The sequence below is a fragment of the Bombus huntii genome, chromosome 13, assembly GCF_024542735.1.
Source record: "Bombus huntii isolate Logan2020A chromosome 13, iyBomHunt1.1, whole genome shotgun sequence".
NCBI lineage: Eukaryota > Metazoa > Arthropoda > Insecta > Hymenoptera > Apidae > Bombus > Bombus huntii.
Window position 1 is genome coordinate 5535878 of NC_066250.1, and position 16603 is coordinate 5552480.

Here is a 16603-nt window from a genome sequence, read left to right on the forward strand (position 1 = left end):
CCGCCACCATTATTCCGTATCAGAGCATCGCTGGTCCGCCGCGTGCAAAGTTTCAGACGTTGTCTGAGTAGTTTATGAATACCGCGACACCGGGGTGAGTGTGACCGTGGAGGATGACTGGGGTCGTCGAGATGCCAGTGAAAACGCAGGGGTGGTACCAGGAAGCGTTTATCAACCCTCTGTGCCTGACAAGCGCGCATACAGACGTGGAATATATACAAACGCGGATCTCTCGTCTGCTTTGCAGATATTTCTCTCGTTCTCTATACCGCGCAACAACGTCATCGTGAGGCGTTATAACTCAAATGCCAAGACTCCTTTGACTAGTACGTACTCGCACAGCAGATATTACTTTTATACACGTGATACCGCATCAGTTGCTCGAGACAAAGGCAAAACACATATGACGTTTCGAAACAACGAAACGTGGCAATTGTTGGACGAGTACTATGTGCGCTTCAATTTCGTCGCAATGACAGCAATTTTCGATTCCCTCCTCCTTCCCCGCTTTCCATTTCATCCCTATCTTCCATACAGACCTGCTTTTTCCTTTTTTCTTGCTTTCTCGTAATTTTTTGCTTCATTGGCCCTCGCGGATTTTCCAAACGGAAGGATTAAACGACGAACTTTCGCGAGAGAAGCAAGCTTTTTTGTGATTCTACATTTGAGCTTTGTACTTTTTAAAATCTAGAAATGTTGCCCTTGGAGGAGTTCCCGGAAACAATCCAAGCGATACGAGTAGAATCTCCGTTTTCTATTTTTCTTTTTTGTTTTTTAATGTTCAAACGATGTTTGAGAAGAAACATTAGAAAGAAAGAAATTATTACAATGCAGTACCGTGTGCCGCGGTGTATTATGAATTGCTCGACTATCAATTCATCGTGCGGTGATTTGTGATGGAAATTAATTCATGGCAAAGCGGCTAATAAAATTTCCTCAGCGAGATTTCAGGTTTTACGAGGCAGAACCGCGATGAGAGACATGACTGATCGCGGTCGCGGGTGTCATTTTATCAATGCATAGCAAGGCGAAAGGACATTGACTAATGATATTACCGTAGCAACTTATTTGTTATCGAAATTGCCTATTACTTACTCTATTGGACGATATGTCTACCGTCTCGTCGATATCGCCGCGGCCTATAGCAAGCACCAACTCGTCTTCAAGGCTTTCCATCGATTGTTGCCGACGATATTTGTCTTCGTAGAAATGATTCCACTCCTGTTGCTGAGATACTCGTACACAAAATTAACCGTGATAGGCATCCTGCGTGGAAAATTTGTCTTCCCGACCAATTTCGTCTCTGAAAATGAAAGCTCACTCTTAATTACACCGTCGGCTCGGAACGAAAAAATATCTGCCCCTTCGTCAGAGATGGAAATTTTACGAAACGCTCAGAATTTGTGGAAATGAGATAACGAAGATGTCTCGAAGTTGTTTCTTGGAATTTTACCCTCCCCCTGTTTCTATTCTATTTCATCGAAACTAAGCAGTTTTCCGGATAACGCTAGATATAGAAAAGAAAACGGAAAGGAAGGAAACATAGGCAAATAAAACACGTCTATCTCGATTTATTCGAAAGTTATTCATATTCTATCATAGATAAATTCATATTTATATTCGTCATATGTAGATAATGCAGTTGAGATATTACGGAACCAATGAAACGTAAATATAATTATCAGACCAAACATCCGAAAAGCGAGTGTATTGCATTTGCGTGGCACGGTGATAATGGTAAAATTGTAGGCGAGATCTTAGCAGTGGATAGTACGACACGGATAGTCGTCGATAATATTGGAAATTTCTTTCTTTCATTTTCATAATACTCGGCTAACGAAACAGCTTTGTGTTACGAAGAAGAAGAGATTGGGATTCGTGGCACCAGGTACGCAAGATCCGATTAATGGCAGTTCATCTCGGTGTAGGTATCGGAGATAGCAATCGCCTGGTGATTAATTTGATCGTTTGTTTCGCGTCACGTACACGCGCATGCATAAATATGCTCACGGACAAACACACAAGTTCGATTTAATTGAAAGGCGAAACGCGTGTCCCGGGCTTCGAAGATATTAATTAGCTTTCAGAGTTAATCGCGTTCTCCATGATGCCTGCCGCGGTGTTCACGGAATCTATGCGTTTTCACACGGTCCGCAGTAATATCTCTGACCGCACTCGATCAACGCAAAGAGGTCGATGACCCCGGGTAGATAAATCATCGAAATCGGCCAGAGAATTCACGAGGTTCGACCGTTCTGCTTTCCGATAATCTCTCCGTGAATCTCGGTCGAAGATAAAGGAAAGAGGGAGAGAGAGACGACGGCTATTGGTATGAAACTTGGGGTTTAAAAGATTTATCTATTGACGAGAACTGAATCGATATTAATAACTGATCCGTATCAAAGAAAGCAGAAAGTACTTTCAGTAATTATTATTACATAAGTATTGGCGGTTTGGCGAAGCGAGCGGAGAAATTGCTTTGATATTGCCGGAATTGCCGAATCATTGTGTGGCTGGCTCGTTGAACAATTCTACGAACAGCTCTCTCCCTCAGAGTAGACGTTCGCGTTTGAAATAAGTGATTTGCCATTGCGACGTACAAACGGCTGTGATTTGTACAAATCATCCTTTGAATCCAGCTCGTTACCAAGCTGCTTTGGCAAGTGTATCGCGTATCTGTACATGGAATCAATATACGTGTTTCATCCGAATAACAATCTGAGCACGCGTGTTATTTCAACGATACTGTGTATCGAATTTAATTGTCCGTTAATTTTCCAGCGACACAAATATTGAAATTATGGGAAGATAAAGGCGAGAGAGAGAGAGAGAGAGAGAGAGAGAGAGAGATAAAGCGAGAAGGAGAAAGAGCAAGTGCAGGAATAATTTTCGTGTAATAGATTGCAATTTTTGTACTCGAATCTTGTCGCCGTCGCATAATTATTATTCATATTCCATTGTTATTTTACGCCGATGTTTAATTACGCCTTTCAAATATTCCGATCGGCCGTTTTTAATATGCTCGTATCAAACATTTATTTTCACGTTGTCATGGAGGAAATAATTTTTTCGAGAATAATTTACATAGATATCGCGCTCGAATCGATTTCGCCTCCCTTTCTTTAGATTTGTATCCGGCTGAAAAATATTTGCAAACGAGATTATTAAACCTTCGCTTATGCAAATTCATTTCATCGTGTAAAAAAATGAAATCCAGATAGAGAACGTCATCCTGGAAATGTTATAACAAGTGCGTTATTTCGAATATTTTTTTTTTAATTATTATTATTCTGCGTGCATATAATACGCGCACGGATTGTGCCGCGTGTGACAAAAATATATAAAATATTCAGTTGTCAATAATTAAAACAAATATATCTAAGTTCCATTCAATATAAATTTGCTTAAAAATTTTTCACAACTAAATGAACATCAGGGGTGATCATGGCGCGTTTTGTCAAGCGTAAACCGACTAATCTTTCGTACGTATGAAACAGGAAGCTTTATCGTGTTAGACGGAAGAATTTCAGGGAAAATTGGAAACGATTTTCCTCATACCACGAAAATGTACCGCGTATTTTTTTCATCCGAGTTTCCGTTCCCGTGTTCGTCCGTAGATTTGCCCGTCAGTCCCGCGGCACCGCTCTGAAAGTGCAATTAATCCATAAAATAGGTATGCGCGGTGTGCAACGCATGTTCAACAGCAATTTCATCGTCCAGGCTTCTCTTTGTCCGCACCGAAACGGTCATACGGTATACGCGAGGAAACGTGACACGGACATTTATTCAAAACACCACGACGCGTTTCGTTTGCACGTCGCGAAAGTGCAATTCGCTCCTAAATCTTTCCCCGCTGCAGTCAAGGGAAGATTTACGTGTGTGACACAATGACTGTTTCAATGACAGCGTGAATAATACAAAGGAGAATGAAAAAAGGGACAAAGTTCATTGAGGGCTTATCTCATATGTTAAATCAGGGCAAAGTTATTGCTTTCTTCCTTTTCATTCCCTTTCTTGTTTCTTTTTTTTTCTTTCTTTCTTTTGAAACAAATAAAATATAACGATGTATGAGCAAGGTGGATACTATTCATTTATTTTATTCGTTATTTGTTTCTTTTTTTTTTTTTTTTGTCGTAGTCAAAGAGAAACAATGTCAGTGTTGATAATATACTAAGTATAAAGTGATTGATTCGTTACTTGCTACGTTGACAATTAGACAACACGAAAAACAAAAATAATCGTTTTGTCTTAGTTTTCGCTATCGATTGCACGAGTTTGAAGTATTTAACATCTAGTTTAATACCATGTTAATTATATTACACTCGACGAAACTTATGATACTGTATTGCTGAATTTGTACTATCGACTGGTGGACTAAAAAATATTTCGTAAATTGAATTACTGGTCGTTAAACCGACCAATCTTATCTTACGTTGCCTACGAAAGACGTTGAACTTTGGTTTCATGAGCCTTGTAACGATAATATTGAAATTCAACTAAATAATGACAAACGAGTACCATTGTAAGCTCGTTACAGCGTCGGAATGACTATAATTTACAACAAACCGCGATTCCACAACCAACAACGTAATACCAACCAAAAACAAATACAATATGCAGTTAGCTAACCCTTTCCTGCCCAACCTTCTGCGGTCTAGTACCGTCAAACGAAAATAACGGAGAATTTCGACAGCTAAGTTGATGCGTAATGGCAGCAACGAGAACCTGACGCAGAATAAAAATCAAGAAGGGCATGCTATATAAAAAAATTCACGTACCATATAATTAATTAGAAAATTAATGGAAATTTTTTTCAGTTTAAAGCTCGTCTCTACTTTCTCCCTTTCTTCTCTCATTGCTTCCATCAACAGCGCACAACGTATACATACGTACGTACATACGACTAATTATCAAATTTAAACAGAGATAATGCATAATTCTAATTAAAACATTCGCGAAATATGAAACTTCAATAACAAACTAAATGAGATACTTTTAATATACTCAAATACTTCTATATTAAAAAATTCCCTACGGTAAAAAACATTTGTAAAAAATATTTCACCGAAAATGGTCGTCGTAGTTGTATATAATCAAAATCCTAGTTTAGACTTTATATGTTAGTCTAATAAGCCTGCTGCTTCGAATGTCTCTAATCGTTTCAACAATATCCGTTGGAACAGCGGGTTATTGTATCCAGGATGATGATAATTGTCCATATTTTCCAGCAAGCTGTCCAGACTCTGCGCATCCTTTTTAGCAACCAAAGCGAACGGCAACGTGTTCATCGATGATATCATTCCGTATACGAGTCGTTCGCTTATGTACTTCTTTATTTCCTTTAAAGTAGGCGGTTGCGTTTTGCAACCGATTTGCTTCATGGTGGCAACCAAAGTTCGCTGATACTCTTCGACTAGAGAATCGGTACCGTTGTTGGAAATTTCCTCGTTGACGCTAGTGTTGAGGAAGTAGAGCAGGTCGATTGCCGGTGAAGTGTAGACAGGGATTTGGAAATCCACCTGCAATGTCGATCGAATTTCGATCGATGTGAGCCGGTACGAATTGAATTGGAAATGAAATCTGTGCAACGCGACGAGGAACGAAAGAAGCATGCGAGGGTTCGTGTTTAGGAAATCATCGTAGTCGAGAGTTTGTGCCCGTAGGCCCTCGTCTCCACGGGACAGGTGGGGAATGTACCTAAACGCGATCGAATGGGATTTATTGCATTATTCATAATGCAGCGTCTTCCACCAACGTGAAATCAGGATCTTTCGATTCGCTGCTTCTCGGCCTCTCGCGTTAAACTAAATGTTTAGTAATACCGTGTTGTCGAATTAATTCAACGTAGTACGTTATGCAACACGATTATTATGTAATGGAAAGTGTTAATAATAATTAGTAATCTCACTGTGTTGAATTGAATCGTCGAATTGAATAACCGAATACGTAGTGCGTAACGTGAAATGATGATAATGTGTTTAAAATATGTGTTAAAAGGTATGTGTAGTTACTTACGAAGATGTGATCGATAGGTTTGTCGTTTTTGTCGTATCGGAACATCATGTTGTTCGTCCATGCGTCACCGTGGTTAATGACGTTGAATTCATCGTCCTTGCGTTTCATTGACTCCAAGCCCTTTTCAAACATTTTCTCAGAGAAGTTTTTAACTTTCTCCGCGTACCTGGAGACATCAGGAACTTTCGACACGTCGTCATCGATTCATTTCCAATAGTATAATAATTACGTGTTTTTATTAGTTTCACCTTTTTCCATTTTGTGGCCAGCTTTCCATTGCATTTGCAAGAGAGGTGCACGAGATTTTAAAGAATTTCACTACGTCCATTGTACTTGCTTCATGAAACATTCCTCTCCAATATAAGTTTTTTTGTTTTGGTTCCTACGGAAGCACAGATTATCGAAGTATTTAGCACAGTTTCTCTTAATTGCTATTTTTTCAATATCAATATTAATTAGTATTAAGAAAAATTAATTTGCTTAACCATTTTACTGCTTAGTCAATATTGCAGCTGATAAAAAATACATTTTTAGCTTGTTGGTGTCTGGGCCTAATGGAAAGATATTTTATACAAATTTTACTATTGACTATAATGACCTGTTTGGTGTGTAATTGAAAATCAAATTATAAGAGAAGTACCTTTCACACTGTGATGTAGCCTTAAGTAGTCGTGGTTCGAAAAATTGTTTCATGTAGCAGTCAGATATGATTTAAAGATTAACATAAGAACAATAAGACAAATTGAAATATACATGAAACGTATAGATACATATATAAATAATCAAATCATGGCTTTCTAACTATGTTACTTTAGTGAGTATTGAAAAGATTAATAGTAAATATAACGATCAAATTGCAAATCTTTATGCGTCCATGGGAATAAAGATGCAAAAATGTAAAAATATAAATATTACGATACCCCTTTGTCATATTTGATAGATGATACAATTTTCTGCCAATATCATATTCTTTTAATCGTATTCACAAACAAGATACTAACATGCATAAACATTCGTAGCTAATTACGATTTAGAAATTGAAATTTATCATTCGACATAATCATTACCTTCTCGCATAAGGCGACCGATGCAGCGTGGAATCTCGCCAATCCTTGAACAGCCAGTTTACAATGATCCATATCGAGACCAAGTTGACGATTGGCCATACGAAATCCTAGTGGAGCCAGATCTTCCAGTATCAAACACATCGGTCGTTCCATTCTTATGTAATAAGCTTGCGCACTTAAACGATTGCCTAACAATTTGTTCATCTTTCGCAGTGTATTTGTCATCATGAAGATTTCAAAGTCGAAGATTTGTATGTCCATGATCTTAGAAAACGTTCAGAAATATCTGTCGTGAGATAATATAAGATCTGAAGTCGCCTATCCACATTCTTTATAAGTACAACCTTTCCACACACACTCTACCATTTTTAATAATTAAAAGATCGTAAAGATAGTTTTTTACATTAGAAAGCTTATTGTTCGGTTACTTAGGAAAGTATCTTTGAAAAATTTACATTTGTAAGTATTTACCATTTCTTTCCTTGGTCCCTCGGCTATCGGCTCGAACTTGAACAAAAGCGACTTTTTTTCTTTGACCTTAGTTTTGCCCTCATTTCGCGTGAACTCCGCCACCACTCTAACTAGATCACTAGCGTAGTTGTCACCTACGGCAGTCGCAGGTTTCGAAATTATATCGGTCACATTGATGGTACTGTCGAGCTCGGCGAATCGTAGGACCCTCTCGGCGAAATCGGCGTTCAGCCATGTCAGGGTCTCGTGGGCCATTTCTGAAATTGGAATCGGAATTGCAGAATTTCATCGGCGAATCATTGTTCTTGGTGGAGCGTCAGGAAACACGGAAACGATCCATTATAGTAACTTATTGCTCATGGCCAGATTTACGATATCGCGGTTTCCTTTCATTTTCTTTTCATCTCCCTTTCCTTTCCACTCTTTTTAACCTTCTCATCTGTTTTTCCTCTCTTTATATGCATATAAATATATACATATATATATATATATATATATATATATATATATATATGCATATATATAATAATATATAATATATGCATATATATTTACATTCGCCTCTCTTTCTTTGATTCGTACTCCCTTTCGACTCGACGATTTCCTCTTCGAGCCTCGATATTCACAGGGATCGTTTCTCGCGTTCGAGATCGCTGTTTCAATTAGAAACGTAATGGAACGAGGCGTCTCCTTTTCATCCCGCCTCCTGCTTTCCCCTTTCGGCGGTTTCAGCGCGATGCAGCACGTTTCACTGCCGAAGGTTCCATCGAACACGATCGAATCGTGGTATTTTAAGGAAATTTACGACCGGTCTCTCTGGAACGCGAACAAAAGAATGCGTTCCTTTTTTTCATTTCTTCTCTTTTTACCATTTTTTAATCTTTTTTTTTTTTTGTCTTTGGCCACGATCAACATTCGCGAAAAACGAGAAACTTTTGTACCAGCAAGTTCGCGAACGTTTCAAGAGATTTAAATCAGAAGTCGAATAGTGTACACGGAACTTTTTAATGGCCATGGATACAGAGGATTTTAACTAAGTGTATTTAACTAAAGTTTCAACGATCACGTGGAATGTGCTGGTGCGAAAGTTGAAGTGGAAGATAAGAGAGAACGTTTGGAAAAGTACATAATTCGTTGCGTATATCGATAGAATTTCGTTTTGATATCGATTAACTGAAAAGGATTGAAAATAACTGTGCCACTATTCGAGGTTATCGAACGCTTTTTAGATCACGCGAGGGCACTTAGTATGAATCGCACGGTTGATTATTCTCGCGGAGAGGAACGAAGAAATCGAGGGCAAACGATTATGACGTTCCTCTTTTAGAAATCCGGTTCTTACTTTTTTTCTAGTTCGAACATATACATACATAACGCAGAAAATGTATTTGAGTCTGTTATTATTTACAACACTGTATATAAATATATATATATATGTTGTACAAACAGTCACAGTCATATATATATATATATATATATATATATATATATATATATATATATATAACATCTCCTGATATCCTGTAGCGTACAATTTGTCCTTTACAAAATTAATTTCATTTAACATATCCAGGCGTGATCAATGATTTCTTGAAAATATTGAATTGATAAGATTGAATTAAAATGACGTAGAGAATGTATTTGAGTCTATAACTATTCTCGGCACTGTACGTATATAAATATAAAACGATGTCTTATACTAGCGATGACTCACAACCGTTCCGTAAACAGCCCACAGCATAAAATATTTTCAGAAAATAGTTTCACAATTCGACAAAATTAAGAAAGCTTGATGCTCACTTATGATCGTTAAATATATGTTAATATATGTTAATATATGTCGTCTTAATATATGTTAATAATTTATTTACTATTTGATGAAGCTGTCGACAGGCTGTGATACATAAACATTAATCACGCAATTAGAACGGAAATAAATTCTTTTCGTTTTAAAATTCCATTGAACACGTTAGAACTGTTTTTATTCCTTCCGTTTGCTCACAAATGCCATCATATTACTTTGACATTATCTGAACCTTCGGTAGTTTTGCCAAATTTTGCATTCTTCGTCGTTTAATGTCATTCGTTCATTTTCCACTATATCGTACACTGTGTATATTTTGCATGCCAGATATTCTACGCAATCGGAATAAGAAACTCGAGAGTGATGTGAATTAAACAAACTGGAAGAGCACAAGAGTCGTAAAAAAGCAAACACGATTGCTTTCGCTCGTACCTGTTTCACTAGTTTCACTCGTTTTTCGTAAATCTTTTTGTAATACCTTGCACTGATGATTCTCGCGCGTTACTTTACCAAAATACAACACGATAGAACGTAACGAAAGAAGAAACCACGAAAAATGTAGGTTATCATCGGACACTAACCTGCGAGAGATTGAAGCAAATGATTTAAGGCGCGTACACGAAACTATAATCACTTTACTTTGCCTCCGTGAAGGTCTGATACGGAGTGAGCTACGCGGAATAGACGTGTCAGGTTTTATACGGCCAATCGCACATTATTTATGCTCCAATCAGAATTTGCCCGGATCGTGAACGTCATCTATCGTGAAAACTGTCTGATAACAATTAAGCGGAGTAAGATGTGCTCGACGAATAGCATGGCCACTTCGGATTCAGTGCTGTTTGAAAAATCATTGTTTCGGATAACTTGGAGATAATCACAATTTTCTAAATATTTGAGAAGCGTATCACTTCTTCAGCTTCTAACTGGACTCTTATCTCGGATGCCTCTGACAGTTAACCTTTATGTTCTAGCGTAGGCAAGATGTATCTGGAGCAAATTATTTTGATATGAACAAGATGCAGACTTAGGCTGACGAAAGTATTCGAACACTCATAAAAACTTTCTTTCGATGCATTACATACGAAACATGTTTAACATTACTGTAACGAGGTACGATGATCAGGATTGCATTGATAAATGCACATAATGCCTATATTCATAAAAAATCGTCCAAGGAAAGTATATAAATAATTTGGTAAATTGCTATACGTTCAACATAGCTGTTCATGTTGTACACTTTTACAATAAACGTCTGATAACTTCTGTATACATTTTCAGATTGGTTTTACATTTTACTAACAAAATTATTAATATTAATCACATGTTACAATATATATATATCTTATATATTATATATTATATATATCTTATATATTATATTATATATATATATATATCTTCTATATATATATATAAGATTTCTGTGATAAATATTCGAATATTTTCGTGAATCAGCGTCGATAACTAATAACGAGCATAATGAATGGACCGCGGAAATTTATACAAATTCATATTTTTATTCGTATAATTAAAAATATAGAATCTAGGCGGAAATACTACCTGTTAGATGTCATAAATATTGATGAGCGGGTCGATCGCAGTTCGATAGACGGAGAAGGTATAAAAAATAAAGAAGATATAAAAAAAAAGACTTTTTAATATTCTATTTTAGATGTTTCGCATATCATTCTACGTTATGTGCATTTTATCTATTTTTGTATTTTCGATTGAAAAATAAGTCTGGTATCCCGCTGGGAGTAGCCACCCACATGATAATCAAACAGCCAAAAAATTCTACCAAATGTCCAAATTGGACAAATTGTGAATATAAACAACTAAATAAAAAAAAATATATAAGTCTAAACGTGGATCGGGATTTACGTGTATCAGCAGACAAGAGATTTCTTTATTTCCGTAATTTATGCTGGTATTATTATGGTTCATTACGAAAAGAGTGTTGCGAAATAACAATGGAATTCAGTGTACTGAGTTTTAATGCATCGATGGGAGGATTCACGATGGCACACGTCATGATAAGATAGTGCAGAAGTCATCCTTATAGGGATGCCTCTATCGTATTGTTTCCTCGATTTTGATGGGGGGAGTTCGATTAGAGCAAACGATAAAATGCGCGTTGTTTTCAGCGTCTGGAAACACCTCATTCGTAGTGTTCATTCAGTGCGCGATTATCCATCCACTGCGAAGAAATTAAACGGAGATTTATACAGCTCGTCACGCAGCCGCTGCACCTATGGCTATTAATTTAAACCATCACGCAGCTAATTATTCAGTCGACTTCTTACGTTGAATTTATCAAGTAGCACTTTTTATAAATTGCAAATTGCATTACCTGAGCCTTGTCGCGCAGAACGAGATTAATATTATTAATGAAATTTTATTAGTTACAGATTACAAGTTACAAATATTAAGAAGTATTCTTGTGTATAATTAACAAGTATTGTAATAAAATAAGTGAAATGTTACAAGTCAATTTTTACCTAATAAATTATAGTTTATAAACTACGTGATTATCTTCTTTGACCAAAAAATCATAAAATTGTGAAAAACTGACCTCTCATCAACAACTTGTAACTTGCCAATTTACTGATATTATTGATTAATAAATTATCGTGTAGGAAGGCTTTTGTTATATGATTAACTTGTTAGATTTTCTTAATTCCTTAATTGTAATTTCGTTGGTAAAATATGCAAATGTATACGGTATTTATAAGACATTTATTGCCAATATTATGGATGTACTAGATAAGAAAACTAGCATGAATAAAACATACAGTTCACGCGTCTTACGCATAAAATTATCAACTGATACTCTAAACGTTTATGTAAATAGTGTCATTAAACATTGTCTTATTAAATATTCAGGTTTAATAATACGATGAATAATCGACTGTTGAAATATTCTATTTTATTTTAATAATATTTTGGTAATTTCTCATGGACATTTTCATATTCGTTTCAAATTTTACTCATGCAATCACGATAATCGTAACGCTAATGAAACTGCTCGTTGCATGCTAATAAAGTTTCAAAATGTTCCTTGTAACAACGCTATACTGCAATATGTATAATCACTAAAGCTATCTACAATCCGTAACACATCCAGAAGATTATTTATCGTTAAACTGCGAATTTTTACTCCAATTTATCTCTTTAGCGTGCAAACACAAGCAAAGAAATGAATTCCAAATAAAAACTTATTTTATCTTTGGATGTTTGATATATCTTTTCATATCTTGTACCTAATTCTGTACTTAAATTTCTGTGCCATTAATAAATCTCCACAAATGCAAAAAAGTGCTCAGTATACTTGCTAAAAAAAAACGCTTAGCAAGACGGTAGCATAAATAATCATAAATCTCAAGCTTTTCAACGAACGATATTCGTAAAACGATGAATTCTTTACTGTTCTATTTTTTTGGAGTTAATCGACGTGGCTTCTGAGTGGCTTATACATAAAAGAATTTACATAACGAAGAATAAAATTCAACTGTCGGAATTGTTGATCATAGAGACGACGTTGATTAACATTGGTTGCCTGGTCTCCATTGGAGGCAGTGTCAGTGTTACCAAAGCGACACTCCCACGCGAACTTGAAGCGTTTACGTAACCGACAAACACGTTTATTGTGTTGAGGTTGAAGGAAGTCAATTGGCGCTGTTATGAAATCCCCCTCATCTGACCGTAGGGATCGCGGCGACTATACAAGTCGCTACCTCCATTATCATCGTCATGGATAGCATTGTACGGTTTCGTAATAGCGAATGACTATACGAAACTATTTAATTTTTATCGCGTGATCGGTGATTTTTTCATATGTGAAGGAAGCTTCACATATTTTCTGCAATCGCTCACAAATTCCATGTTTGGATTTCTACGTAACCTATTGTTTATTTTTTTTATCTCTGAAAGTGTAACTGACAAGAGGAACATTCGGATTGATAGAGCAATTACATAACGTTGATAATAAAAGTAATGTAAAAACAACATGTAAAATTAACCTATCGATTAATCTGTTAACCAGCACGTACGTAAACCTTAAATTCCTATGATTGGTAACAAAAGTTCTAATAGCAAAAGTAAATCAAATTTAGTCAAATCAGTCTTAACGCACGCAAACGAATATCACAGGCAAAGAAGGCTTTATAAGTAGTTCTTTTAATTCAATAAATTCCCTGGTCTCCTTGTCATGGTCTCGTTTGGAAATAGAAATGAAGCTATACGTAAAAGGATAAAAGACCTTCACGCGAAAAAATAAGTAGTCAAATGATGAATTAATTTGTCTTTCCTGGTTAACAGTTTAAAAAAGAATCTTGAAGTTGTGAGAGGTGGGACGAGACTGGTTCTGTTACAAGTGCAGCCTGTGGACACTATCAGACTCAATTTGTTAACACGTGACGACAAATCAGGGAACTACGATCATTCAATTATTATTGGTGAAACAGAGTGAAACGACGCGATAAAGGAACGTATGCAATGGAATTTTATAGCCACTTTTATGCATAATCTTGGGATAGGAAGCGATTGCATTCACGGCACATGGCTCAATACGCATCTCCGAGCGGAGTATACGATCTCGCATACTGTTCTTCATCCTTGTCCATTTTAATCGTTCTGAAGGAAACGCCGATAAGGGCAATACCAAATGTATTCGATTGGCCTGAATCGCGAAACAGGCGCGTGACCAAAATTATACAGCTGCGCGTAATTCTAGAATTCTAGCACGTACCAATCACAATCCGGCCGATTTATTTACATGAGCCGATTAAATAGAGCCGTCCACTAGTTTTCAATTACATTATTCAACGATCGCTTGCCGCGAATCGTGTCGATCCTGACGTGGTCGTCGAAAATTCCAATTACTATCGACGATAACCGACGAAATATTGGATCATATGCCACATGGAACATTGTTCTTTTGTTTCTCAATAATACAGTATATTATTCTTATTGTAGACACTTTAACACGTGCATAGTTTAAAAAATAGATCGTTACAGTTAGTTTTATCCTTCTCCTTAAACCGAGTGACAAATTTTACTTTTGCGTGACTGTGGTTTTTCATATGGGAACAGCACAATGGTTCGGATTCAAAAAAAAGTTTTTTAAATCCACGAAAAAATAATTCGGAAGCTTTCATGAAGACGATTTTCGTACATGTTTCAATAATGTACACGTATTCAGGTCTTCTGCAGAAAAGAATGTTGCGGCAGCGTTCTTCTATGGACGTTACATAATTTAACGATTTTTAAGAATTCTTTTGATTTCAATGAATTTTCAGGGTGGACTGGAACAAAAAGATTAAGAAGATTCCCAGTACTGACTGTAGTCAGTATACTGATACTTGTCGTTATTGTCTGAATTGAAATAAATGATTTATGTTGAATATTGGCAAAACGGCGAATGTTCCAATTGCAAATTTCGAGATTTCATTCTTTTTTCGGTAATTAATTCGATAAAAGAAAGTACGAGAAACTCGTCATAAAAATAAAACAAATTATTCAGTTTGATATAGACGACAACGATAAACATACTGATTAAGAATCTTCTTGACTTTGTTTCAATCTACTCGACAGCCTTGATCACCTACGTCAGCGAGATACGATTTCTAAACACGTGTTCATTGCAGGCGAGATAAAACCAAGGAACAAATAATTGAAACTGTCTTAAATTTTGCAACATTTACAGGAGAATTCCCTCTTAAATATTAGTAAAAATGAAATCATACAACCGGCGAAAGCTATAGCAATAATTAAAGTGATCAATGCATCGTTGAATGAAGACTCGTATTTAAGAAGATTATATCTATTTTCATAATTAAAAATCTAAAATTATACTACATGTTTCACTCCGCGACACATTCTAACTTATCATCAATTTTTTCCTCGATGCACATATTAATCGTGACAACTTTAACAACAGAATGTGACGACGCTTCAAAGAAAATATTGACTTTAGGCCTTATCGGGAGTTAGATTGTAGTCACATGATATGAACATCTTGAAAATTCAATATTTGCGCTTAAATGCAAATTCGTAGGAATATTCCTGGACGCGAGTATATAGTTAGGCTCTATGTTGCCTTCGGTTCATATAAAGGAATAAACATGAAACATCCTCATTATGTAATATACGTACATCGTGAGAAGGCGCTACGTTACTTGCGTCGATTCGACCTTGAGCTTGTGCCATATTGATAGACATACATCGTAATTTACATACATTGCAAGTCTCTTCTGTTTAACCTTGAGAGGGTTTACTAAAACAGGAAACTGCAATCAAATGAATATTTGCGGTGGTCATAATCGAAGTCTTTAGAGTGTTGATTACAGCTGCGTTTGACGTATGGCATTCGACTAATCCATTCATTACAGATAATGAAGAAAAAGTTGATATTATTATTACTCAAGAAAAAACTCGCATCAGCTCGTTAAACAGTTTTTTTTCTTTTTTTTATCGAAATCAAACGTTCTTTCGCAATATATTGAAATTCATAAGTGTTCGATCATTTATAACAAATTGTCATGAACATGTATGTAGCAATATAAAATATTTTGAAATTTCATTAGCATTTTACAGATTGAAATACTTTTACGAACCACTGAATAATCCCGATTCTGAAAAAAAATAATTTCAAAATTTCCTCGACATCGATACGTTTAACGTTATTAATCGACCTCAGTATCTTTAATTTCATCGATTTTGATGAATGATTCAGCGTGGCGTGCTACGTGGCGTTGGTCCAAGTTGCTATATTAACCAGGCAATGAGAAAAAACGCCTCAACATTGGTCACAGTATGATACGAACGCCGCGTTAAATTATCGGACCGTTGCGCAATGAAAAATTATATCGCTATATACGAAGTGAATTTACAACCTCTCCGTTTTATCGATATCGTCGTATGGTCGCCGAATGATGCTTTAAACCGGCGCGGAATATACGATGCGATTTCTATAACACCCTGAAGCTTTGATAAGTGGAATTTTATTCTTATAATATTGTGAAATCGAGAGATTAATGCAAACGGCTTGGTATTATTATAGAGAAAAAATAATCTTTTATGATATCTTTAACTTTAACGATATCGTTTGATATCTGATTATTCGAGATAAGTTGAGAATGCTGCTGTGAAAAAAGGGGTAGCCGACACATTTTATCTTAACATTGTCAATCTCGGAGTGTATACGTTATCAGGAACTTCTAATTGAATCAAAAGATACATACGT

General features: G+C 36.1%; 2 protein-coding genes across 14 annotated transcripts in view; one reads left to right on the forward strand and one right to left on the reverse strand.

Moving 5' to 3' along the window:
* The window catches only part of LOC126872395 (basement membrane-specific heparan sulfate proteoglycan core protein-like), a 291064-nt gene that overhangs the window by 31775 nt on the left and 242686 nt on the right, over nucleotides 1-16603 (forward strand). The window lies entirely within an intron of this gene.
* LOC126872392 (uncharacterized) lies at nucleotides 4069-10097 on the reverse strand. Of its 3 annotated transcripts, none has more exons than XM_050632293.1 (6): nucleotides 9939-10097; nucleotides 7554-7810; nucleotides 7083-7346; nucleotides 6264-6397; nucleotides 6016-6181; nucleotides 4069-5519 (listed from the first exon to the last, which is right to left on the reverse strand). In XM_050632293.1, the coding sequence occupies exons 2-6, from the start codon at nucleotides 7806-7808 to the stop codon at nucleotides 5121-5123; spliced, it is 1218 nt and encodes a 405-aa protein (XP_050488250.1). In that variant the 5' UTR covers nucleotides 7809-7810; nucleotides 9939-10097; the 3' UTR covers nucleotides 4069-5120. The 3 variants fall into 3 exon arrangements, with proteins under 3 accessions (XP_050488250.1, XP_050488251.1, XP_050488252.1); XM_050632294.1 differs by lacking the exon at nucleotides 9939-10097 and adding an exon at nucleotides 9790-9933; XM_050632295.1 differs by lacking the exon at nucleotides 9939-10097 and adding an exon at nucleotides 8109-8350.

Bases quoted from the DNA above. Each gene is read 5' to 3' on its own strand.
- LOC126872392 (XM_050632293.1), bottom strand. From the start codon at position 7,808: ATGGCCCACGAGACCCTGACATGGCTGAACGCCGATTTCGCCGAGAGG. The intron at 6,398-7,082 runs GTAATGATTATG...GTGCTTCCGTAG, and splicing joins CGGTCGCCTTATGCGAGAAG to GAACCAAAACAAAAAAACTT. The intron at 6,182-6,263 runs GTGAAACTAATA...TGATGTCTCCAG, and splicing joins TGGCCACAAAATGGAAAAAG to GTACGCGGAGAAAGTTAAAA.